General features: G+C 47.6%; 1 protein-coding gene across 1 annotated transcript in view; it reads right to left on the reverse strand.

Annotated features, from left to right (window-relative positions):
• dpf1 (double PHD fingers 1) overlaps nucleotides 1-25,210 on the reverse strand; it is a 119,917-nt gene that overhangs the window by 16,081 nt on the left and 78,626 nt on the right. The window contains 3 exon segments of the mRNA XM_072274501.1: nucleotides 6,131-6,259; nucleotides 7,450-7,456; nucleotides 19,560-19,610. Coding sequence (XP_072130602.1) covers nucleotides 6,131-6,259; nucleotides 7,450-7,456; nucleotides 19,560-19,610 — 187 coding nt within the window.

Below are 25,210 nucleotides of genomic sequence, written 5' to 3' on the forward strand. Positions count from 1 at the left end.
CCTCACCAACACCCTCCCTGTCTCTGGAACCCCTCCCTCACCAACACCCTTTCCTGTCTCTGTAACCCCTCCCTCGTTACAACACTCTGTCACTGTGAACTCCCTTGGTGCTATACCCCAGCCGTCTGTGTGACGCCCCTCTAAACCCCTATATTCCTCCCCATCTGTGTGACGCCCCCTCCCCGGCCCCTGCACCCCTCACGCCTCATCCCACAGAATTCCCAGGGACCAGGTTAGATTCCCAGCCCAAACTCGTGATTGTTTGCCGGGAGCCGGCAGCCGGAGGCTGGGCTGCGAGCCCTCTCAACACAGGGGGTGTCACACCCCAGAAACCTGCAGCCCATCAGACACGGGGAGTCAGTGGGGCAGAATTGTCCCTGGAGCCCGACCACATCGTTTCAAGTAAAACTCTGGATTATTTTAATCTGTCCTGATCCAAAACAGTTGTGCCAAACTGTTAGCCTCCTCTGGTTTACAGGGGCTGCCGCCTCTCGTCCCATTAGACCTTTTTTTTTTGGAACATTCCTTCCACCAAATGAACTCCAGAGATCAGAAACAGCCAGGCATCACTTTCCTTCACGAGATGCTAATCCCAGGCTCCAGTCAGTTGCTGGACGTGCTCCTGCCAGTTGCACGACCTCAGATGCAACCCCGCTAAATATTTCAGCATGTAACGTCCTCAGTGTGCAACAGAGATCTGCTTTAAATCACATTCCTTCTGTAACGGTACTCTTAAAGGGGAAGGCCGCTGAACCAAGCTGGCTTCCAGCCTGGTCCATCTCCCGTAGCCCTCCTCCGGCACAGCGAAATGGACGTTCCCCAGGAGGAGAGAGTGGAGTTACACTTGGTTAAAGTCCTGCTCCGGCATTTCCCTGTCTCTGTAACCCCCACACACCTACACTCCACAAATTCTCTATAACTCCCTCCAGCCCCTACGACCTCCCCATCTCCATAACCCCCTCTGGTCCCTACACCCCTCCCATTCTCTATAACCCCCTCTGGTCCCTACACCCCTCCCATTCTCTATAACCCCCTCTGGTCCCTACACCCATCCCATTCTCTTTATACCTTCTCCAGCCCCTACACCTCTCCCATTCTCTATAACCCCCTCTGGTCCCTACACCCCTCCCATTCTCTTTATACCCTCTCCAGCCCCTACACCCCTCCCATTCTCTATAACCCCCTCCAGTCCCTACACCCATCCTGGTCTCTATAACCTCCTCTGGTCCCTACACCCTCCCATTCCCCCTCTGGTCCCTACACCCCTCCCATTCTCTTTATACCCTCTGCAGCCCCTACACCCCTCCCATTCTCCACAACCCCCTCCAGTCCCTACAGCCATCCTGGTCTCTATAACCCCTCCAGTCCCTACAGCCCTCCCAGCGAGGATAACGGAGCAGCAAGTTAACTGGCTGACCACGGTTAGCTGTGTCACGGTTGGATCGTCCCATACCAAAGGTTGGGGGTTCAACTCCCACCTCAGGGGTTAAAGGCTGATTTGCCACTGAAATACGGCAGGTCGGCGGTAGTGCCAGAGAGATTGGTAGTAGATGTTAAACAGTGCCTGTTCTTTCATTCAGATGCAGGGTTTTCTGTCCCACCTACATCGAAACATACAGTGAAATGCATCGTTTGCATTAACAGCCAACGCAATCTCAGCACGGACCTGGGCCGGCTTTTGTGCTGCAGTGATCTCTGACTTTAGGTTAACAATGACAAACTTCTATAGATGTGCGGTGGAGAGTGTATTGACTGGCTGCATCACAGCCTGGTATGGAAACCCTCTGAACGGAAAATCCTACAAAAGGTAGTAGGTTCGGCTCAGTCTATCAAGGGTAAAGTCCTCCCCACCTTTGAGCTGTCGTAGGAAACCAGCATCCATCATCAAAGATCCTCACCCAGGCCATGCTCTCTTCTCGCTGCTGCCATCTGGTAGGAGGTACAGGAGCCTCAGGACTCGCACCACCAGGTTCAGGAACAGATAATACCCCTTAACCATCAGTCTCTTGAATAAAAGGGGATAACTACACTCACTTGCCCCATCATTGAGATGTTCCTGCAACCAACTATCTCACTTTAAGGACTCTTTATCTCATGTTCTCGTTATTTATTGCTATTTATTTATATTTGCATTTGCACAGATTGTTGTCTTCTGCACTCCAGTTGATCTTTCATTGATCCTGTTGTAGTTACTATTCTATAGCTTTGCTGAGTATGCCCACAGGAAAATGAATCTCAGGGTTGTATATGGTGACATATATGTACTCTGAAAATAACATTTACTTTGAACTTTGAGCCGAGAACAGCCCGTTAGTGTTGCTACATATTCCAGCATCAACACAGCATGCCTACAATGCTTGGCAAAACACAGAACACACCAAGCAACAAGACAACAACAACAAAACAATCCCCATTCCTCCCACCCAGCCAAGCTAACCCCAGGGCTGCCCATCTGCTTTGGCCTCCAGCCTCCAGCAGACTCAAGGGCCTTTGACTTTCCCAACAGTCTTGCAGAGGTTCACAGGGCTCTGGTCACTGGGCCTTGGCTTCTGGGCTTCTGATCATTCTCTGGGCTTTGATCTTGACCTCTGATTGACCTTTGCACCTCAGTCTTTGGTATCGACCCCGGGACTCACCATAATGATGAATGAGGGCCCTGGATGAGGAACCCAAAACTCCAGACTCTCCGATGATGTGATGCCGAGCACTAGGCCTTGAGCTCTGACCTCATGATTCACATCCCAAGGGGCAGTCACCGGCCCCTGTTTCTTATTGGTCTGCTGACATCCGACCATGTCCAAGTTGCTGACTTTCCAAAATGGAGCCGAGGCTTGGATGCTGGCATGTCCACTATCTCCCCCACATCCTTGTCTCTAAACTCTAACCTGATCCCTAACCCCCCTCTGTTCTAAAACCATCCCTACAAAACTAAAGAAACAACCATGTCCATTTAGAATGGAGATTAGGAGTAATTTCTCTAGCCAGAGAGTGGTGAATCTGTGGAATTTGTTGCCACAGGCAGCTGTGGAGGCCAAGTCATTGGGTGTATTTAAGGCACAGGTTGATAGATTCTTGATTGGTCAGAGCATGAAGGGATACGGGGAGACGGCAGGAGATTGGGGCTGACAGGGAAATGGATTGACCATAATGAATGGCAGTGCAGACTCAATGGGCTAAGTGGCCTAATTCTGCTCTTACGTCTTGTGGTCACGAACTTGACAGAAACTGCAGCTCGACGCCATCTTGGCATCTCATCTTTGGGGTGGTTGGTTAGGCCACCATTATGAATGAGAGTTGGTGGTGGGGGGGAGGGTTCTCTCCAGGACCCTGCGATCAATGTCTCTCCAGAGCTAGATGGTGTGTCCTTCACCACGTGGTTGTTATAGAACCTTGCAGAGTTCACAAGCCCACTGCATTCCCTGTACCGCAAAAATCCTTGCTGGGCGTGAGGTTGGAGGAAGGCTCCAGAGAGAGGTACACTGAGGCTTGGCAGGGAATGGAGTTGGGGGCTGCCCTCAAACAGCCCCAGGCTCCATTGGAGATCACCACAGTAAGGTGGCACCGAGCTAGGATCCAGGGGATCCCCCACACATCCCTGAGTCTCACCGTGACAACTTTGACAAACTTCTAGAAGCACAAGAGATTCTGCAGATGCTGGAAATCCAGAGCGATGCACACATACACACAACGCTGGAGGAGCTCAGCAGATCAGGCAGCTGATGATTTGGGCCGAGACCCTTCATCAGGACTGCTACATATTCTATAGATACATTCTACAGGTTGTGTCACGGCAAGGTATGGAAACACCAGTTCCCAAGAACCAAATAGACTACAGAAGTGTGTACAGCCCAATCCATCACAGGAAAAGCCCCTCCCACCATTCAGCACACCTACAAGGAACACTGCCACAAGAAAGCAGCAACCATCATCAAAGCCACCCATCATCCAGACCATGCTCTCTTCCTGCTACTACCTTTGTGCAGGAGGTACAGCAGCCTCAGGTCCCACACCACCAGGTTCAGGCACAGTTATTACCCCACAACCATCAGGCTCCTGAACCAGTGTGGATAACTTCACTCCCCACAATGAGCCTCAGGTCCCACACCACCAGGTTCAGGCACAGTTATTACCCCACAACCATCAGGCTCCTGAACCAGTGTGGATAACTTCACTCCCCACAATGAGCCTCAGGTCCCACACCACCAGGTTCAGGAACAGTTATTACCCCACAACCATCAGGCTCCTGAACCAGTGTGGATAACTTCACTCACCACAATGAGCCTCAGGTCCCACACCACCAGGTTCAGGCACAGTTATCACCCCACAACCATCAGGCTCCTGAACCAGTGTGGATAACTTCACTCACCACAATGAGCCTCAGGTCCCACACCACCAGGTTCAGGAACAGTTATTACCCTTCAACCATCAGACTCCTGAACCAGTGTGGATAACTTCACTCACCACAATGAGCCTCAGGACCCACACCACCAGGTTCAGGCACAGTTATTACCCCACAACCATCAGGCTCCTGAACCAGTGTGGATAACTTCACTCACCACAATGAGCCTCAGGTCCCACACCACCAGGTTCAGGAACAGTTATTACCCCACAACCATCAGGCTCCTGAACCAGTGTGGATAACTTCACTCACCACAATGAGCCTCAGGACCCACACCACCAGGTTCAGGCACAGTTATTACCCCACAACCATCAGGCTCCTGAACCAGTGTGGATAACTTCACTCCCCACAATGAGCCTCAGGTCCCACACCACCAGGTTCAGGAACAGTTATTACCCCACAACCATCAGGCTCCTGAACCAGTGTGGATAACTTCACTCACCACAATGAGCCTCAGGTCCCACACCACCAGGTTCAGGAACAGTTATTACCCCACAACCATCAGCCTCCTGAACCAGTGTGGATAACTTCACTCACCACAATGAGCCTCAGGTCCCACACCACCAGGTTCAGGAACAGTTATTACTCCACAACCATCAGGCTCCTGAACCAGTGTGGATAACTTCACTCACCACAAGGAGCCTCAGGTCCCACATCACCAGGTTCAGGAACAGTTATTACCCCACAACCATCAGACTCCTGAACCAGTGTGGATAAATTCACTCACCACAATGAGCCTCAGGTCCCACACCACCAGGTTCAGGAACGGTTATTACCCCACAACCATCAGGCTCCTGAACCAGCGTGGATAACTTCACTCACCACAATGAGCCTCAGGTCCCACACCACCAGGTTCAGGAACGGTTATTACCCCACAACCATCAGGCTCCTGAACCAGTGCGGATAACTTCACTCACCACAACAACCTACAGACTCACTTTCAAGGACTTGACCACTCATGTTCTCAGTATTATTTATTTGTTTATTTGCACATCTTTACTTATTTCTTGAGATAAAGCGTGGAATAAGCTTTTCCAACCCTTTAATCCGTGCCCCTCTCCCCCAACAGTAATCCTCTGAATTAGCCCTTCTCTAATAACGGGACAATTTACAAGACCAATTCACCTACTAACCAGTACACCTTTGGACTGTGGGAGGAAACTGGAGCACCCGGAGGAAACCCACGTGGTCACGGGGAGAACGTACAAACTCCTTACAGACAGTGGTGGGAATTGATCCCGCTTATCGGTACTGTAAAGCGCTGTGCTAACCACTACACTACCGTACTCATTTGCACATTGGTTGCTTGTCAGTTTATGCATAGCTTTTCATAAATTCAATTGTATTTCTTTACTTTCCTGTAAATGCCTGCAAGAAAATGAATCTCAAGGCAGCATCAGGTGGCATTACGTCCTTCGGTAATAAATTCACTTTGAATTACTGAATGCTGGCCCTTCCTTGCAGCCCGTGCTCAAATTACCCATCCACCTCAGCACCAGGCCTGCCAGCCAACAGCTCCCCCCGCTCGCTCCACACTTCCTATCCAGCTCCTTTGGCATTCCGAGACTCCCTACGCCCCATCCTCTACCTCTGGGTGGTGCCATGGGAGGTGGGCATTGAAGAAGGGGGGAGGGGGATGGTGGAAGGGGACCGGCGGAGGAGATGGTTTGGGGGGGGGCACAGGTGGTGCTGGCAGGGGGCCCGAGCGAAGGTAAATCAACTGAAACTCACCGGAGCGCCCGCAATCCGCACAGGAAATGAGATCTTCAGGAAACCCTGTCTTCTTGTTCCCAGAAGTCCCACCCAGACAGAAATCGCAATAGGTGTTCGGAATGATGCTTCCATCGGGAGCTTTCCTGGCTGGGGGACATTATGCAAGAATCAATATGAGGCAGAGAGAGGTGACACACCTGCTTTATTGGCCCCAGGCCTGTGCCTCTGACCCAGGAGGGTAGGAGATAGCCACGTACTCAACGGGCTAGCATTCATTTCAAGAGGACTGGAATATAAAAGCAAGGACGTAATGCTGAGGCTTTATAAGGCTTTGCTCAGACCACACTTGGAGTATTGTGAGCCATTTTGGTCCCTTACCTACGAAAGGATGTGCTGGCATTGGAGAAGGAGCAGAGGGGGTTCATCAGAATCATCCCGAGAATCAAAGGATTATCATATGAGGAGCGTTTGATGGCTCTCAGTCTGTACTTGCTGGAGTTTAGAAGAATTTCGGGGGATCTCATTGAACCCTATTGAATATCTAAAGGCCTAGCTAGAGTGGATGTAGAGAGGATGTTTCCTATGGTGGGGGGAGTCTAGGATCAGAGGGCACAGATAGAGTGGATGTGGACAGGATGTCTCCTATGGTGGGGGGAGTCTAAGACCAGAGGACACAGATAGAGGTGGATGTGGGGAGGATGTTTCCTATGATGGGAGAGTCCCAGACCAGAGGGCACAGATAGAGTGGATATGGAGAGGATGTTTCCTATGATGAGGGAGTCTAGGACCAGAGGGCACAGATAGAGTGGATGTGGAGAGGATGCTTCCTATGATGAGGGAGTCTAGGACCAGAGGGCACAGATAGAGTGGATGTGGAGAGGATGTTTCCTATGATGAGGGAGTCTAGGACCAGAGGACATGGATAGAGTGGATGTGGAAAGGATGTTTCCTATAGTGAGGGAGTCTAGGACCAGAGGGCACAGATAGGGTTGATGTGGAGAGGATGTTTGCTATGATGAGGGAGTCTAGGACCAGAGGGCACAGCCTCAGAATAGAAGGATGTCCATTAGAATAAAAATGAGGAAGTTCTTTAGTGAGAGGGTGGTGAAACTCATTGCCACAATGGCTGTGGAGGCCGAGCCATTGGGTTTATTTAACGTGAAAAGTGGTAAGTTCTTGATTAGAGGTCATGGGGGAGAAGGCTGGAGAATGGGGTTGAGGGGATAATAAATCAGCCACGATGGAATGGTGAAGCAGACTTGATGGGCTTCTCCTCCTCCTTTGTCCTGTGGGGTTTGGATCCTGTCTTACAGGGGCAGAGTTTTCACTGGGGAAACCTCCATGCTTCTTGCTAACCCCTTACCCACCTTTCAAGTCAAAAAGAGGACGTGTGCAAACCCCCTTCTGCCCCCCTCCAGAGCTTCGGGTATGCAGGGTATCCTGCAGTACTGAGGGAGAGACGGAGAGCCCATCTCCGGTTGGTGTCAGTGAACCCATGGACGGGCAGGAGTAGCTCTTCCTGAGGGGACAACCCACAATCAACACCAAGGAGCAATGGCCCAAATGGCTTCCTATCGGCCATCTCAGCCTTGGGCACATTGGCCCCGACTGGGCCAAGATCTCTAGAACTATAGCGGGGTCTCCTCATCTAACATGCCACAAAGGGGGCAGGACATTCCGAAGGCGCTTTGACAATTGGATGGGGTGGTGGGGACGGGACAGGAGGGGTGGGGGTTTGGTTAAGGGTGATGGGTGAGAGTCGAGAGGTGGACATAATGGTTTAGATTTCTGTATCAGTTTCCCATCTCCGTATGTACCTCTGGAGGGACTGGCGGATGTTGGGGGTGGGGGGCAGCAGTACTGAGTCAGGGGAATGCCCAGAGCCCTGAAAATTGAACCCCATTCCTTGCCAAACGGTTGCAGCTGGAGGACCCACCCACTGATGACGTTGGCTACATTTTACAGTTCCTGATAGTGAGAGTGCACAACAATCATCCAGTTCTCACCAAAAACTATCGTACTCCAGCAGTGCTCCGCATCGAGCAAGTGGAGGAAACTGTCCAGTCCATCACGGGCAAAGTCCTCTTCACCACTGTGTATATTCACATACAGAGCTGCCGCAAGGAAGAAGCACCCACCATCAAAGATCTCCACCATCCAGCACACGTTCTCTTTTCGCCTGTACAACCATCGGCAGGAGGTACACAACCCACACCGCCAGGTTCAGGAACAGTTATTACCCCACAACCATCAGGCTCCTGAACCAGTGTAGATAACTTCACTCACCACAATGAGCCTCAGGTCCCACACCACCAGGTTCAGGAACAGTTATTACCCCACAACCATCAGGCTCCTGAACCAGTGTGGATAACTTCACTCCCCACAATGAGCCTCAGGTCCCACACCACCAGGTTCAGGAACAGTTATCACCCAACAAACATCAGGCTCCTGAACCAGTGTGGATAACTTCACTCACCACAATGAGCCTCAGGTCCCACACCACCAGGTTCAGGAACAGTTATTACCCCACAACCATCAGGCTCCTGAACCAGTGTGGATAACTTCACTCACCACAATGAGCCTCAGGTCCCACACCACCAGGTTCAGGAACAGTTATTACCCCACAACCATCAGGCTCCTGAACCAGTGTGGATAACTTCACTCACCACAACTTTGAACTGAGAAATAAATATGACTCATTTCCAAGGACTCTTTACACCTCGTGTTCTCAGTATTAATTTCGTATTTGCAGTTTGTCTTCTTTTGCACAGTGGTTATTTGTCCGTCTCTGTTTACCTATGATCTTTTTTGTAAATTCTATCGCATTTCTGTAGTTCTCCCAATAAATGTCTGCAAGAGCATGAATCTCAGGGAAGCATAATGTCATATGCAGTATTTGTACTTTGATAAACATATTACTTTGAACTTTGAACATAATACATGCAGGTTAAGGCCATCCCTCCCCATCCACACAGTAGACGCTACAACACAATTTCAGAGCTAACTCTCCCTCACACCAATATTTATTTCTCAGCCAACCTGTGAGGCAGAGATCGTTTGGTCCCAACATATTGACACCAGAGCAAAGAAGGCACATCTGCGACCATATTTTATTAGGAGTTTGAGGAGATTTGGGATGTCACCAGGGACTGCAGCAAGATTCAAGATCAAGTATATTTATCATGTATATGTTAAACTTGCTGCCTGTTACACCACTGGTGTTTAGGGCAGCAGTGAAGGTCCTCCATCTCTGTCACACTCAGATGTAGAAGGATTCTTCATTGCTGTTTCTGTAACAATTTTGTTTGACCGGGCAGGGTTGTTAGTCTGGAGCTGAACCCCCGAACCTGGAGGACTGATGAACCGCTCTTAAGTCTGGCCTCTACAGGTCAGTTTGGCATGGGTGACCCTACGAAGAGCCAAAGGAAGGGCATAGCATTTTCCCCACTGGCTCGGCAGAACAACACAGAACATAATAAACAACGACAAAACAAGGCCTGTTCCGACAGACTTCCACAGCACTCTGACGGTGGACAGCATTCTGACTGCTTGTATCACCATCAGCTACCGAGGCTCCACACCTGAAAAAGCTGCAGAGGGTTGTAGATTCAGCCAGTTCCTCTAGGACAGGGGCTACCAACCATTTTTGTGCCATGGGACAAGGGGTCTATGGACCCCTGCTCTAGAAGATGGCATCCATCATTTAAGGACTTCCACCATCCAGGGCACCCTCCAAGAGGACCACAGCTTTGTTGTAGGGTTTGGAGTCTTGCGTGCTTCAGTGACATGGGGAGCCATATTGGCTGGAGTCAGGGCTTTATTGCTTTGGCTCTTGCTAAGGCCACCCATACCAAACAGGTCTAAGGGTAGAGGCCAGACTAGGAGTGGTTCACTGGTCCTGCAGGTTCAGAGATTCAGCTCAGGACTAAGAACTCTGACAGGTCAAACAAAATTGTAACAGAAACAGCAATGCAGATTCCTTCTACATCTGAGTGTGACAGAGATGGAGGACCTTCATTGCTGCCCTAAATGCCAGTGGCGTAACAGAAAGTAAGCAGTCCGCCTTCTCAATATTACCATCAGGGAGGAGGTACAGGAGCCTGAAGACACACAATCAACAGCTTCTTCCCCTCTGGCAGATTTCTGAATGGTCCGTCAACCTATGAACACAACCGCACTATTTTGCTCAATTTTTAAAAATATATTTCTTATTGTAAATTATAGTAATTTTTCTGTCTTGCTTTGTACTGCTGCCACAAAACAACAAATTTCATGACATATGTCAGTGACAATAAACCGATACTGAGTTTAATTGGTCATATCATTTCTACGTCTGTCAGTGCTTGCCAGAAGGAGAGAGAGTATTTTGGAGATATTGCCAGACCCTCCGAGGCTCCACTGTGGGGTGAGCACCTTGTCGCTTTGCAAAGGCCTTGTCGCCTCATGACTGCTGGGCCTGACCCCCTCCCCAACAGCACCTGAGGAAGTGTTGCTGCACCTTCCCAGAACAGAATGGTCTAGGGCAGTCCACTCCAACCTTCCCCATATCAACCAACAGCAACAAAAAATAACTGAAAATGGAGGCTGACAGGTTCTTGGTTAGCAAGGGTGTCAAAGTTCATGGTGAAAATCCAGCAGAATGACTCCTGTCTACAAAAAGTAGTGGATACGGGTAAAGCCCACCCTACCATTGAGCACATCTACATGAAACGTTGTCACAGGAAAGCAGCACCCATCATCAGGGACCCCCACCACCCAGGTCATGCTCCCTTCCCACTGCCCCATCACTGAAATGTTGCCACAAGCAATGGACTCACTTTCAAGGACTCTTCATCTCATGTTCTCAGTATTTATTGCTTATTCATTTATTATTATTACTTTGTTTTCGCACAGTCTGTAGTCTTCTTCACGCTGGTTGAACACCCTAGTTGGGTGGTCTTTCATTGATTTTGTGTAATGGTTATTATTCTATAGATTTATTGAGTATGCCCACAAGAAAATTAATTCCAGGGTTGTACAGTATACGGTGACATAGACTACTTTGATAATAAATTTATTTTGAACTTTGAATGGGCTTGAGAGGGATAATAAATTTGCCATGATCGAATGATGGGTTGAACGGGCCTATTTCTGCTCTCATGTTTATACCTTCTGAGCACAGTCGAGAGGGAGGCGTGTGAATGTCAGACAGCTTGGCTATCGAGTGGATTCCAGACAGGGAGTTTTGGATGTGAGGACTTGGAGATCAGGTGGATCATGAACAGAAGGCACCAGAGCAGGTGTACGTAGGCTTGACTGGGTCCCAGTGGCAGAGAAGCTCAAGCCCCTACCCTACAATACCGAGGATCCAGGTTCGATCCTGCCCTCCAGCACCGTCCGCACGGTACTTCCACGTTCTCCCTGTGACACATCTGACTTTTCCCTTAAGTCCGCTGGTTTCCATAAGGTCACAAGACACACAGCAGAATTAGGCCACTTGGCCCATCAAGTCTGCTCCACTATTCTATCACGTCTGATTTATTTTCCCTCTCAACCCCATTCTCCTGCCTTCTCCCCATAACCTTTGACGCCCTGACTAATCAAGAACTTATCAAACTCTTCTTTAAGTATGCCCGATATCTTGGACACCACAGCCGTCTGTGGCAACAAATTCCACATATTCACCACTCTGTAACTAGAGAAGTTCCTCCTTATCGCTCTTCTAAATGGACATCCCTCAATTCTGAGGCTGTGCCCTCTGATCCTAGGCTCCCTCACCATAGGAAACATCCCCTCCACATCCGCTCTATCTGTGCCCCCTGATCCTAGATTCCCTCACCATAGGAAACATCCTCTCCACATCCACTCTATCTGTGCCCTCTGATCCTAGACTTCCTCACCATTGGAAACATCCTCTCCACATCCACTCTATCTGTGCCCTCTGGTCCTAGACTCCCTCACCATAGGAAACATCTTCTCCACACCCCCTCTAAGAAGATCTTTCAATATTTGTTAAGTATCTTTCCAGGTCCCAATGACGTGCTGGTTGCTGGGTTAATTGGCCACTGTAAGTTAGCCCAACTGCATGGGTGAGGGTGGAGATGGAAGGGGTGTATGTTGTTGGGAATGCAGTGAGATTGAAAAATGGGATCATCATAGAATTTGTGTCAATGGGTGAATGGTGGTCAGAATGTAATTGAAGGGCAGAAGAGCCCGTTAAATAGTAAAATAAATAGTGCAAAAAAAAAAGGAAATAAAGTAGTGAGGTGGTGTTCATGGGTTCAATGTCCATTCAAAAATCAGATGGCAGAGGAGAAGAAGCTGTTCCTGAATCGTTGAGTGTGTGTCTTCAGGCTCCTGTACCTCCTCCCTGATGGTAGCAATGCAAAGAGGGCGTGTCCTCAATGATGAGGGTCCTTAATGATGGATGCCACCTTTCTGAGGCATCACTCCTTGAAGATGTCCTGGATACTATGGAGGCTGGTGCCCGTGATGGAGCTGACTAATTTTGCAAATTTAACAAATTTCATGGCATATGCCGGTGATATTAAACCTGATTCTAACTCTGATTCTCTTCATGCCAGAGACCATAAGACGGTAAGAGATAGGGCTATCGGCCCTGCCATTCGATTAAGGCTGATTTATTTTCCCTCTCAACCCCACTCTCCTGCCTTCTCCCATCCCTCCGATGCCCTCACGCATTCAAGAACCACCTCTCTGAGCCCCACCAGACGGGAAGGATAAAAGACACGTCCTTCGGCATTGGGCCTCAGGGGAAATGAATAAATTTAGGATTGATCAATGGAGAAAAATAATGAATAAAGGAGCTCTGATTTTGTTTTTTAAAATGAGAAGCATCTGGAAGTATTCGGTGAGGAGAACCAAGACCTTCGATCACTGCCTGTCGGAAGGTACAAACGCAGAGCTCTAGAATGTGGGGGGAAGGGGTTGAGTTTCGTTACAGAAGGACAGTTTCCTTGTACAGAGCCTGCCGCTGAATTTATAAACTGCCTCTCTGAGATGTTTTTCTGTACCGTGTCATTTGCATTCTCTACCAAATCTTCACATTCACTTCGTCTCAGGGAAAAAAACGGTTTTTAAAAAAAAAATCACACATTAGGCGCCACCTCTCCTCTAAAATAAAACCCCAGGAATTAGTAAAGGTGCACGATCACCCACACACCTCTCGGCGTGACCCCCTCCCACCTATACACTGAAGGAATAGTATTTATTTCGGATTTATGCGAACGTTTTTCTTAATAATGTTGCTCCCCTGGTTTATATTCATCCTCCCTCTCTCCCTCCAACGAGGTGCTTTGACAGGAAGCCATTAAACAGGCCTCCCCTTAATTGAAACTATCACAGACTAACAAATATTAAGCCTAGGGCCTTCTCTGATATTTTTCTCCTGGAATCGAGATGAGCGGTCGCCATGCCAACCAAATAACCAGGGCAACAAAGCAATCCAATTTCTTTTTTTCAGCCTCTTTTTAAATAGATGAGGGCGATGAATATAATGCAGACTCTGGCATTATTGATTTTCACATCCAGCACTGGCCCAATACATTTCACTTAATGTTGAGGCCTAATCTTCAAACGGCAGAATGAGTCAGGGTCTGAGATTAGGTCGGCTTCCACGCATCACTTCGCCAGGCCCAAAGACAATAGTACCGATATTATTCTCTGCCTTTTCTACCTTTGATATTTGACCTTTCCTTAGGACCCAAAATGAGTTCATTCTGGCCCATCAAATTCGTGCTAGCCCACAGACCAATTCCCTCTCAGGACCCCAAATTCTAACCCTTGCTTGCACACTCTGGAGGGTCACAGGGGAGAACGTGCAAAGCCCACGTGGGTCAGGATGGAACACGGATCACTGAAGCTGAGAGACAGCAGCTTAATCCATTACACAGATAAACATAGTATTGAACAGGAACAGCTCATTCAGAGAGAGCCTGTCTGAGATACCAAAGCATTGTGTTCGGGACTGTAGCTTTTGATGGACTCTAGATCAAGGCCTCTTTGGGGGCTTTGCTACTGTTCGCATGTGGGGAGGGGGGGGGTCGGTGCTTCTGCTGGCGCGAGGGGGGAAGGGGAGGGGAGGGTCAACGATTCTGCTGCTGCTTTTGCGTGGGAGGGAGAGGGGCGGCTTTATGGTTCTGATGTTTCTATCATTCTTTCTACGGGGTTTCTTGCTTCGTGGATGTCTGTGAAGAGTAAGAATTTCAGGTTGTATACTGTAACGATTCTCCAATATTAAATTGAACCCTTTGAAAGGCTTAGCGCAGGGGTCCACGGACCCCTCAGTTAATGGTAGGATGGTAGGGGTCCATGCCATAACAAGGGTGGACAACCCCTGTTTCAGAGGGATATAACTTCACTTGCCCCATCACTGAACTCTTCACACAACCAATGGACTCACTTTCAAGGACTCGATAAAACAGTGGATATGGCCCAGTCCCTCACGGGTCATTTACATTAAACTTTGTTACAGAAAAGCAGCATCATCATCAGGGAAACCCCCTCTCCCCCGACCCTCCCAATCACCCAGGACATGTTGTCTTCTCTTTCTGCCAACAGGAAGAAGGCACAGGAGCTTCAGGACCCACCAGATTCAGGAACAGTTATTACCCCTCAGCCATCAGGTTCTTGAACCACAGGGGCTAACTTCACTCAACTTCACTTGCCCCATCATTGAAATGTTCCCACAACCTATAGGCTCACTTTCAGGGACTCTTCATCTCATGTTCTCAATATTTATTGCTTACTTAGTTTTTTTTTTGTGTTTGCATAGTTGTCTTCTGCATGCTCAAGTTGGTGCGGTATTTCATTCATTCTGTTATGGTTATTATTCTATAGGTTTATTGAGTATGTCTGAAAGAAAGTTAATCTCAGGGTTGTATATGTACTTTGATAATATACTTTACTTTGAACTTTACGAGCCAAATACAGGCAAGTTGGACTAGCTTGGAGAGATACTTTGGGCAGCATGATGAATTGGGTTGAAGATGCCCATGTCCATGCCTACGTCGGTGAAAGGTGGCCAGGACCACAACATTGGAAGTGAGGCATTCCATTGGTACACAGCAAGATCCCACAGACAGCAGCGCAATCATGATCCCACTGCTGAGTCAGCAGAAGGCTAAAGCAAGTGAACACAAATCCAAAGAACTAGGAGTACTGACACAATGACCCAGGGCCTGAAAGGTGTCTGCCCTCGGGGCTGGGAGGTTGGAAGTTGGGGAGCAGCCCAGTCCAATGATTCAAAGGTTCCACCTGATGTCAGAGGCTGTATACAGTATACAACCTGAAATTCTTACTCTTCACAGACAATTTAATATTAGAGACTGTATACAGTATACAACCTGAAATTCTTACTCTTCACAATTTAATATCAGAGACTGTATACAGTATACAACCTGAAATTCTTACTTGTCACAGATATCCACAAAAAAGAAGAGAAACCCCAAAGAATGAATGATACACGATGGAGGATGTGAACCTGTCGGTCCCTGAGTCGGGGAGCTTGAAAAAGTGACGTGGGAGATTGTAACACTGGAACAGCGCGTTGCTCTTCCCCACTCTCATTGCTGCAGGAGAGTGAACGCTCTCTCCCTCCATGGAGAGAGAGCCTGTCTGAGATACCTAAGTGCGGGTTTGTGGACTGTAGTTCGATGGATTCTGGTTCAGGGACTCTTAGGTGCTTCTGCCGCTGATTGAATGGTGGGGGGGGGGATGGGGGGGGTCAGTGCTTCCACTGGCATGGTGGGGGATGGAGGGGGTCGGTACTTTTCCTGATGCTTGTGTGAAGGGAGGGGTCTTTGGGGCTTCAATGTTTCTGTCATTCATTCTATGTTTTTTCTGTTTCGTGGATGTCTGTGAAGAGGACGAATTTCAGGTTGTACACTGTATATATACACTGAAATCAAGACGCACTTTGAAACTTTGAACCCACACTGGAAAAAAAATTCAGAGACACAGAACGCTGCAGATGCTAGAACCTGGAGCAACAAAACAAACTGCTGAAGGGACTCAGCCTGCTGAGCAGCATCTGTGGACCCAAAGGGACTGTGGACATTCCACAACTAAAGCAGAGTCGTTCCAAAACATCGCCATTCTGCACCATGAGCCTCCAGGAGGTCTTCCATGTTTTCTGGCCAAGAAAGATCTCCAGCATGGCCCGACTCCTTCAGTGTCACCAAGACGACATGGCCACCATAATCATGAGGAAATACTGGAGATGGATTGGGCACATGATGAGAAGAGAGGGCAATTCCATCAGCTCTTCACTGGGACCCCGAAGGAAGGAGGAAACGTGGGAGACCAAAGGCAACTTGGTGCCGTACCATAAAGGCAAAAATGAGGACCCTGACCCGCACCTGGGGCGCAGTAGTGAAGATGGCCAAGGACAGACAGACTTCATTTCTGCCCTAAAGCACCAGGGTGTAACAGGCAGTAACTATGATCTAAAACGTCAACTAAACTCTCTGCCTCCACAGAGGCACCCTCTCTTCTGAGCTCCTCCAGCAGTATGTGTGCTTTGTTTTATTTAGGAGATACAGCACAATATTGGGAATTGACATAGCATGAGAGATTCTGTGGATGCTGGAAATCCAGAGCAACACACACACACACACACACACACACACACACACACACAATGCTGGAGGAACTCAGCAGGCCAGGCCAGAGGATATAAATAACACACAAAAAATGCTGGTGAAGAGGTTTACTATCTCTTCTTTCAGTTAGTCCTGATGAAGGGTCTCGGCCCAAAACGTCGACTGTACCTCTTCCTATGGGTGCTGCCTGGCCTGCTGCGTTCACCAGCAATTTCTGTGTGTGTTACTTGAAGTTCCAGCTTCTGCAGACTTCCTCATGTTTGCAGAGGAATAAACAGTTGAGACCCTTCATCAGGATTCCTAATTGGCTCAGAAGCGACTCACACACTTACGATTCTGCAAATCCCAAGGCAGACCAACAACCCCCCCACCTCCCCCCGGCAACCCCACTGAGGGCTCTGATCACACACTCACACGCGCCAGGGTAGAGTTTACGCCTTCTCCCTGTGGCTGCGCGGGCTCCCTCGCAGTTACTCCAGCTCCCTCCTGCAACCCAAACACGTGTGAGATTGGCGAGCTGGTTGGCCATCGTATATCATCCTCATTGTGGATCAGAACCAAGTTTATCATCACCAGTATAGGTCATGAAACTTGTTGTCTTTGCGGCAGCAGTACATTGCAGTACACGATAATAGAGAGAAAACTGTGAGTTATAGTAAATATATATATATATAAATAGTTAAATTAAATAGGTACTGTAGTACAAAAAACAGAAATAAATAGTGAGGTGGTGTTCATGGGTTCAATGTCCATTCAGAAATCGGAAGGCAGAGGGGAAGAGGTGAATCACTGAGTGAGTACATCTGTGGAATCTGCGCCGGGGTTGTGTGGGGGGGGGGGTGGATTTGATGGGAAATCTAACAGCGTGAGATGGTTGATGGTCAGCATCCACTATGGGCCGAACGGCCTGTCCCTGGGCTGTATCTCTCCAAGACCCTTCAGGCAGACACATATCTTCGACAAAGGGCTCAACAATGAGAGCCAGGGACAGAAAAGATGCAAATAGCATGGAGTGTTGGCTTTCTCCCCCAAGACTGTTGGAGGGGATGGTCAGGGAACGTGTTTAAACAGGACCTGATTCACTTGAGTTTCTAGGTAACCTGCCTCTATGTACAGTAAAATTGCTAGAATCCTGGTCACATTTATTTAGGTGAAGTGTTTAGAGACACAGCACGGTAACAGGACCTTCTGGCCCACAGGCCCACGTCGCCCAGTTACACCCAAGTGACCAATTAACATTCTAACTGGTACATCTTTGGACTGTGGGGGGAAACCCCCGCAGTCACGGGGGGACGTACGGACAGCAGTGAGAACTGAAGCCGGGTCGCTGGCGCAGTAGTCGGGCTGCCTTGTTGCCCAAAGCGGATGAGTACACACAAAACAAAGTCCTCCAAGGGGACCACAACCTTGTCTTTGGGTTCGGAGGCTCGCATGCCTCAATGACCTGGAGAGCTGTGTTGGCTGGAGTCCGGGATTTATGCTTTGGCTCTTGGTAGGGTCGCCCACATCAAACAGGTCAAAGGGTAGAGGGCAGACAAAGAGTGGTTCCCCCAGTCCTCCAGGTTTGAGGGTTCAGCTCAGGGCTAACAACCCTGACTGGTCAGACAGAACTGTTATGGAAACAGCAATGAAGAATCCTTCCAGATCTGAGTCTCCACCCGGGACTTACGTGACTGACAGCAGTGAAAACCAAGAGGAAACTACTGACACGATGAAGGAAGCCCTGAACTCTGCCAGAGATGGAGGACATTCACTGCTGCCCTAAACACCAGCCGCGTAACAGACAGTAAAAAGAACACACGCAAAATGATGGAGAGATTCAGCAGGCCAGGCAGCACTTATGGAAATGAATAAACAGTTGATATTTTGGGCCAAGACCCTTCTTCATTTTCCGGATTGCTGTAGATTAGAATTGGTTGACTGGCATCACATGTATGGTGCTACAGTGAAAAGTTGTTCACACAGATCAGATTATTACACAGTGCATTGAGCTAGAACAAGGTAAAGCAATAACAATGCAGAATAAAGTGTACAGCTACAGAGAGAGCAGTGCAGGTAATCGATACAGTGTGAGGTCAGGAGTCAACATCATTGTGTAAGAGGTCTGATAACAGCAGTCCTGGAGCCAGGTGGTACATCCTTTCAGGCTTTTGTATCTTCCATCCGATGTAAGAGGGGAGGAGAGAGAACGTCTGTAGTACGTGAGATGTTTGCTTATGCTGGCTGCTTTACTGAAGTAGAGAGAAGTGTAGTTAGAGTCCAGAGAAGGGAGGCTGGTTTTTGTGATGGGCATTACAGAGAGATAGAGTCCACAGAGGGGAGGGAGGTTCCGATAAAATGTATTACACCATAAAATCATAGGATATAGGAGCCGAATTAGGCCATTCAGTCCATTGAGTCTTATCTGCCATTTCATCATGACTGATCCATATAACCATATAACAATTACAGCACGGAAACAGGCCATCTCGGCCCTTCTAGTCCGTGCCGAACTCTTACTCTCACCTAGTCCCACTGACCTGCACTCAGCCCATAACCCTCCATTCCTTTCCTGTCCATATATCTATTCAATTTAACTTTAAATGACAACATCAAACCTGCCTCAACCACTTCTGCTGGAAGCTCGTTCCACACAGCTACCACTCTCTGAGTAAAGAAGTTCCCCCTCATGTTACCCCTAAACTTTTGCCCTTTAACTCTCAACTCATGTCCTCTTGTTTGAATCTCCCCCATTCTCAATGGACAAAGCGTGAACTCTATCAATCCCCCTCATAATTTTAAACACCTCTATCAAGTTCCCCCTCAACCTTCTACGCTCCAAAGAATAAAGACCTAACTTGCTCAACCTTTCTCTGTAACTTAGGAGCTGAAACCCAGGCAACATTTTAGTAAATCTCCTTTGTACTCTCTCAATTTTATTGACATCATTCCTATAATTCGGTGACCAGAACTGTACACAATACTCCAAATTTGGCCTTACCAATGCCTTATACAATTTCAACATTACATCCCAACTCCTATACTCAATGCTTTCATTAATAAAAAGGCCAACATACCAAAAGCTTTCTTCACCACCCTATCCACACGAGATTCCACCTTCAGGGAACTATGCACCATTTTTCCTAGATCCCTCTGTTCTACAGCATTCTTCAATGCCCTACCATTTACCATGCATGTCCTATTTTGATTAGTCCTACCAAAATGTAGCACCTCACACTTATCAGCATTAAACTCCATCTGCCATCTTTCAGCCCACTCTTCTAACTGGCCTAAGTCTCTCTGCAAGCTTTGAAAACCTACTTCATTATCCGCAACACCACCTATTTAGTTTCATCTGCATACTTACTAATCCAATTTACCACCCCATCATCCAGATCATTAATATATATGACAAACAACATTGGACCCAGTACAGATCCCTGAGGCACACCACTAGCCACCAGCCTCCAATCTGACAAACAGTTATCCACCACTACTCTCTGGCATCTCCCATCCAGCCACTGCTGAATCCATTTTACTACTTCAATATTAATACCTAATGACTGAACCTTCCTAACTAACCTTCCATGTGGAACCTTGTCAAAGGCCTTACTGAAGTCCATATAGACAACATCCACCACTTTACCCTTGTCAACTTTCCTAGTAACCTCATCAAAAAATTCAATAAGATTTGTCAAACATGACCTTCCACGCACAAATCCACGTTGACTGTTCCTAATCAGACCCTGTCTATCCAGATAATTATATATACCATCTCTAAGAATACTCTCCATCAATTTACCCACCACTGATGTCAAACTCACAGGCCGATAATTGCTAGGTTTACTCTTAGAACCCTTTTTAAACAATGGAACCACATGAGCAATACGCCAATCCTCCGGCACCATCCCCGTTTCTAATGACATTTGAAATATTTCTGTCAGAGCCCCTGCTATTTCCACACTAACTTCCCTCAAGGTCCTAGGGAATATCTTGTCCGGACCCGGAGACTTATCCACTTTTATATTCCTTAAATGCGCCAGTACTTCCTCTTCTTTAATCGTCATACGTTGCATAACTACCCTACTTGTTTCCCTTACCTTACACAATTCAATATCCTTCTCTTTAGTGAATACCGAAGAAAAGAAATTGTTCAAAATCTCCCCCATCTCTTTTGGCACCGTACATAGCCGTCCACTCTGATTCTCTAAGGGACCAATTTTATCCCTCACTATCCTTATGCTATTAATATAACTGTAGATCCATTTTCCCTCTCAGCCCCAATCTCCAGCCTTCTCCCCATATCCCTTCATGCCTGACTAATCAAGAAACTATCAATGTCTGCCTTAAGTATGCCCAATGCCTTGGCCTCCACAGCTGCCTGTGGTAACAAATTCCACAGATTCACCACTCTCTGGCTAAAGACATTCCTTGTCATCTCCGTTCTAAAAGAATGCCCCTCTATTCTGAAGCTATGTCCTCTGGTCTTGGACTCTCCCACCATAGGAAACACTCTCTCCACATCCACTCTATTGAGGCCCTTCAATGTTCGATAGGTTTCAATGAGATCTCCACCACCCCCCCCCCCACAATTCTTCTGAATTCCAGTGAGTAGAGGCCAAGAGCCATCGAACACTTCTCATACGACAAGTCCTTCAATCCCAGAGCCATTTTCATGCACCTCCTTTGAACCTCTCCAATTATTCCTATTATCACTGTAACACACTTATAATTCATTTTTTTTTTACAAGATGTGTACAACACACTCAAAATGTTGGAGGAACTCAGCAGGCCAGGCAGCATCTCTGGAAAAAAGACAGTTGACGTTTCAGGATGAGACCCTTCCGAAGGTCCTTTTTTCCATAGATGCTGCCTGGCCTACTGAATTCAGCATTTTGTGTGTGTTGCTCTGTCCATAGACACTGTCTGACCCGCTGAGTTCTCCAGCATTTTGTGTGTGTTACTCTGACCATCGACACTGTCTGACCTGCTGAGTTCCTCCAGCACTTTGTGTGTGTTACTCTGACCTGAGACACTGTCTGACCCGCTGAGTTCCTCCAGCATTTTGTGTGTGTTACTCTGACCATTGACACTGTCTGACCTGCTGAGTTCCTCCAGCATTTTGTGTGTGTTACTCTGACCATCGACACTGTCTGACCTGCTGAGTTCCTCCAGCATTTTGCGTGTGTTACTCTGACCATCGACAGTCTGACCTGCTGAGTTCCTCCAGCATTTTGTGTGTGTTACTCTGACCATCGACACTGTCTGACCTGCTGAGTTCCTCCAGCATTTTGTGTGTGTTACTCTGACCATCGACACTGTCTGACCCGCTGAGTTCCTCCAGCATTTTGTGTGTGTTACTCTGACCATCGACACTGTCTGACCTGCTGAGTTCCTCCAGCATTTTGTGTGTGTTACTCTGACCATCGACACTGTCTGACCTGCTGAGTTCCTCCAGCATTTTGTGTGTGTTACTCTGACCATCGACACTGTCTGACCTGCTGAGTTCCTTCAGCATTTTGTGTGTGTTACTCTGACCATCGACACTGTCTGACCCGCTGAGTTCCTCCAGCATTTTGTGTGTGTTACTCTGACCATCGACACTGTCTGACCTGCTGAGTTCCTCCAGCATTTTGTGTGTGTTACTCTGACCATCGACACTGTCTGACCTGCTGAGTTCCTCCAGCATTTTGTGTGTGTTACTCTGACCATCGACACTGTCTGACCTGCTGAGTTCCTTCAGCATTTTGTGTGTGTTACTCTGACCATCGACACTGTCTGACCCGCTGAGTTCCTCCAGCATTTTGTGTGTGTTACTCTGACCATCGACACTGTCTGACCCGCTGAGTTCCTCCAGCATTTTGTGTGTGTTACTCTGACCATCGACACTGTCTGACCTGCTGAGTTCCTCCAGCATTTTGTGTGTGTTACTCTGGATTTCCAGCAACTGCAGATTTTCTCTTGTTTGTGTTTTTAAAAGGTGAGTTGGCTTAGGGGGTAGAGTTGTTATTTTTCCTTGTAGTTTAACTTTCCTGTGCTTATTTTACGCAATTGCCTATATGCGAGTGATTGTTCAGTGAATTTCCAGGAAATGTACTAGAGCTGATTCTTACTTTTCTAGAAGTTTCCCTGCAGCCTATACTTTATAGTCGCCAAACAATTGGTACTAGAATGTACAATCATCACAGTGATATTTGATTCTGCGCTTCCCGCTCCCTGGATTACAAATATTAAATAATAAAAATAGTAAAAATTAGTAAATATTAAAAATTTAAATAATAAATCATAAATAGAAAAGAGAAAAATGGAAAGTAAGGTAGTGTAAAAAAACCGAGAGGCAGGTCCAGATATTTGGAGGGTACGGCCCAGATCCGGGTCAGGATCCGTTCAGCAGTCTTACCACAGTTGGAAAGAAGCTGTTCCCAAATCTGGCCGTACGAGTCTTCAAGCTCCTGAGCCTTCTCCCAGAGGGAAGAGGGACGAAAAGTGTGTTGGCTGGGTAGGTCGTGTCCTTGATTATCCTGGCAGCACTGCTCCGACAGCGTGCGGTGTAAAGTGAGTCCAAGGACGGAAGATTGGTTTGTGTGATGTGCTGCGCTGTGTTCACGATCTTCTGCAGCTTCTTTCGGTCTTGGACAGGACAACTTCCATACCAGGTTGTGATGCACCCTAGAAGAATGCCTATGTCACACTACTGAAAATGGCTGCTTCATGGATTACGTCTTTATCAGTGAAATGTGCCTTTATGCTCTAGTCTGAGTACGAGATGCCTCGACATCTTTGTTCTTTGTCTTTCTCTCTTCGTTCTTGTAACATAGTTTAGTTTGCTGACAACGTGGATAGGGGATTAGCCGATTGGCAGGAGGCAGAGAGTTGGGAGTAAAGGGAGCCTTTTCTGATTGGCTGTGGGTGACGAGTGGTATTCCACAAGGGTTGGTGTCCAGACCACTTCCTTTTACGTGGCTTTATGGCCAAGTTTGCAGACAATACAGAGATTGGTGGAGGGGCGGGTAGTGCTGAGGAAGCAGGGAGACTGCAGAAGGACTTAAGACAGTTGGACAGATCAGAAGAATAGGCAAAGAAGTGGTAGGTGGAATACAATGTCGGGGAATGTGTGGTCCTAGACCGTACGATACAGGAGCAGAGTTGGGCCATTTGGCCCATTTCATCATGGCTGATCCATTTTCCCTCTCAGCCCCAATCTCCTGACTTCTCCCCATAACCCTTCATGCCCAAGCTAATCAAGAATCTATCATTCTTTGCCTTAAATATATGTAATGACTTGGCCTCCACAGCTGGCTGTGGCAACAGATTCCACATATTCACCACCCTCTGGCTGAAAAAGGTTGGTCATGCACCTTGGTGGAAGGAGTAAAAGCAAAGACCATTTTCTAAATGGAGAGAAATTCAAAAATTCGAAGTGCAAAGGGACCTGGGAGTCCTTGTTCGGGATTCCCTAAAAGGTTAACTTGCAGGTTGACTCAGCGGTGAGGATGGCAAATGCAATGTTAGCAACCTTTCTCTCTCAATGTCAGCAAAGCCAAAGAGCTGATTATTAACGACAGGAGGAAGGAATTGGTGAGGTCCATAAACCAGTCCTCATTAGGGGACTGGAGGTGGAGAGGATGAGTGACTTTAAATTCCTTGGTGTTATCATTTCAGAGGATCTGTCCTGGGTCTATCACGCAAGTGCCATTACGAAGAAGGCATTGCAGCACCTCTACATTCTTAGGGACCCACTTTGAAGGACTCCACAACTCATGTCCTCAGTTTTATTTATTAACTTATACAGTATTATAGGACACAGGAGTACATTCAGCCAGAGACTCATTCCACCGAGATGCAACACAGAGCATCATAGGAAGTCATTCCTGCCTGTGGCCATCAAACTTTACAACTCTTCCCTTGGAGGGTCAGACACCCTGAGCCAATAGGCTGGTCCTGGACTTATTTCCTGGCATAATTTACATATTACTATTTAACTATTTATGGTCCTATTACTATTTAATTATTTATGGTGCAACTGTAACGAACACCAATTTCCCCCGGGATCAATAAAGTATGACTATGACTATGACTACTATTTTTCTTGTATTTGCACAGTTTGTCTTATTTTGGACTACGGTTGTTTGTCAGTATTTGCGTGAAGTTTTTCCGTGATTCTATCGTATTTCTGAATGCCAGCAAGAAAATTAATCTCAAGGTTGTACCCGGTGAGATATAAGTACTTAGATAATAAATTTACCTTGAACTTTGAATATCTATTGAATAACCATAACACCAGATTTTTTACCTTTTTCTTGGACAAGTTGAATTTGGAGTTAACCAGAGAAAGACTGAGACCACAACCCTCCATGTAGAGTCTCTTCCTCCCACCAGAACTTATGGCATCAACTTAACCAACAGCAGCAGATTCACCTACCTGGCAGAATGGTGGGACCAAGGACAACACCCAGTGCAGACTCAGGATCAATGAGCAACCTATGGGGATCAACCAAGTACAGCGTCCACTCCAAGG

The sequence above is a fragment of the Mobula birostris genome, chromosome 12 (genome assembly GCF_030028105.1).
Source record: "Mobula birostris isolate sMobBir1 chromosome 12, sMobBir1.hap1, whole genome shotgun sequence".
Classification (NCBI taxonomy): Eukaryota; Metazoa; Chordata; class Chondrichthyes; order Myliobatiformes; family Myliobatidae; genus Mobula; species Mobula birostris.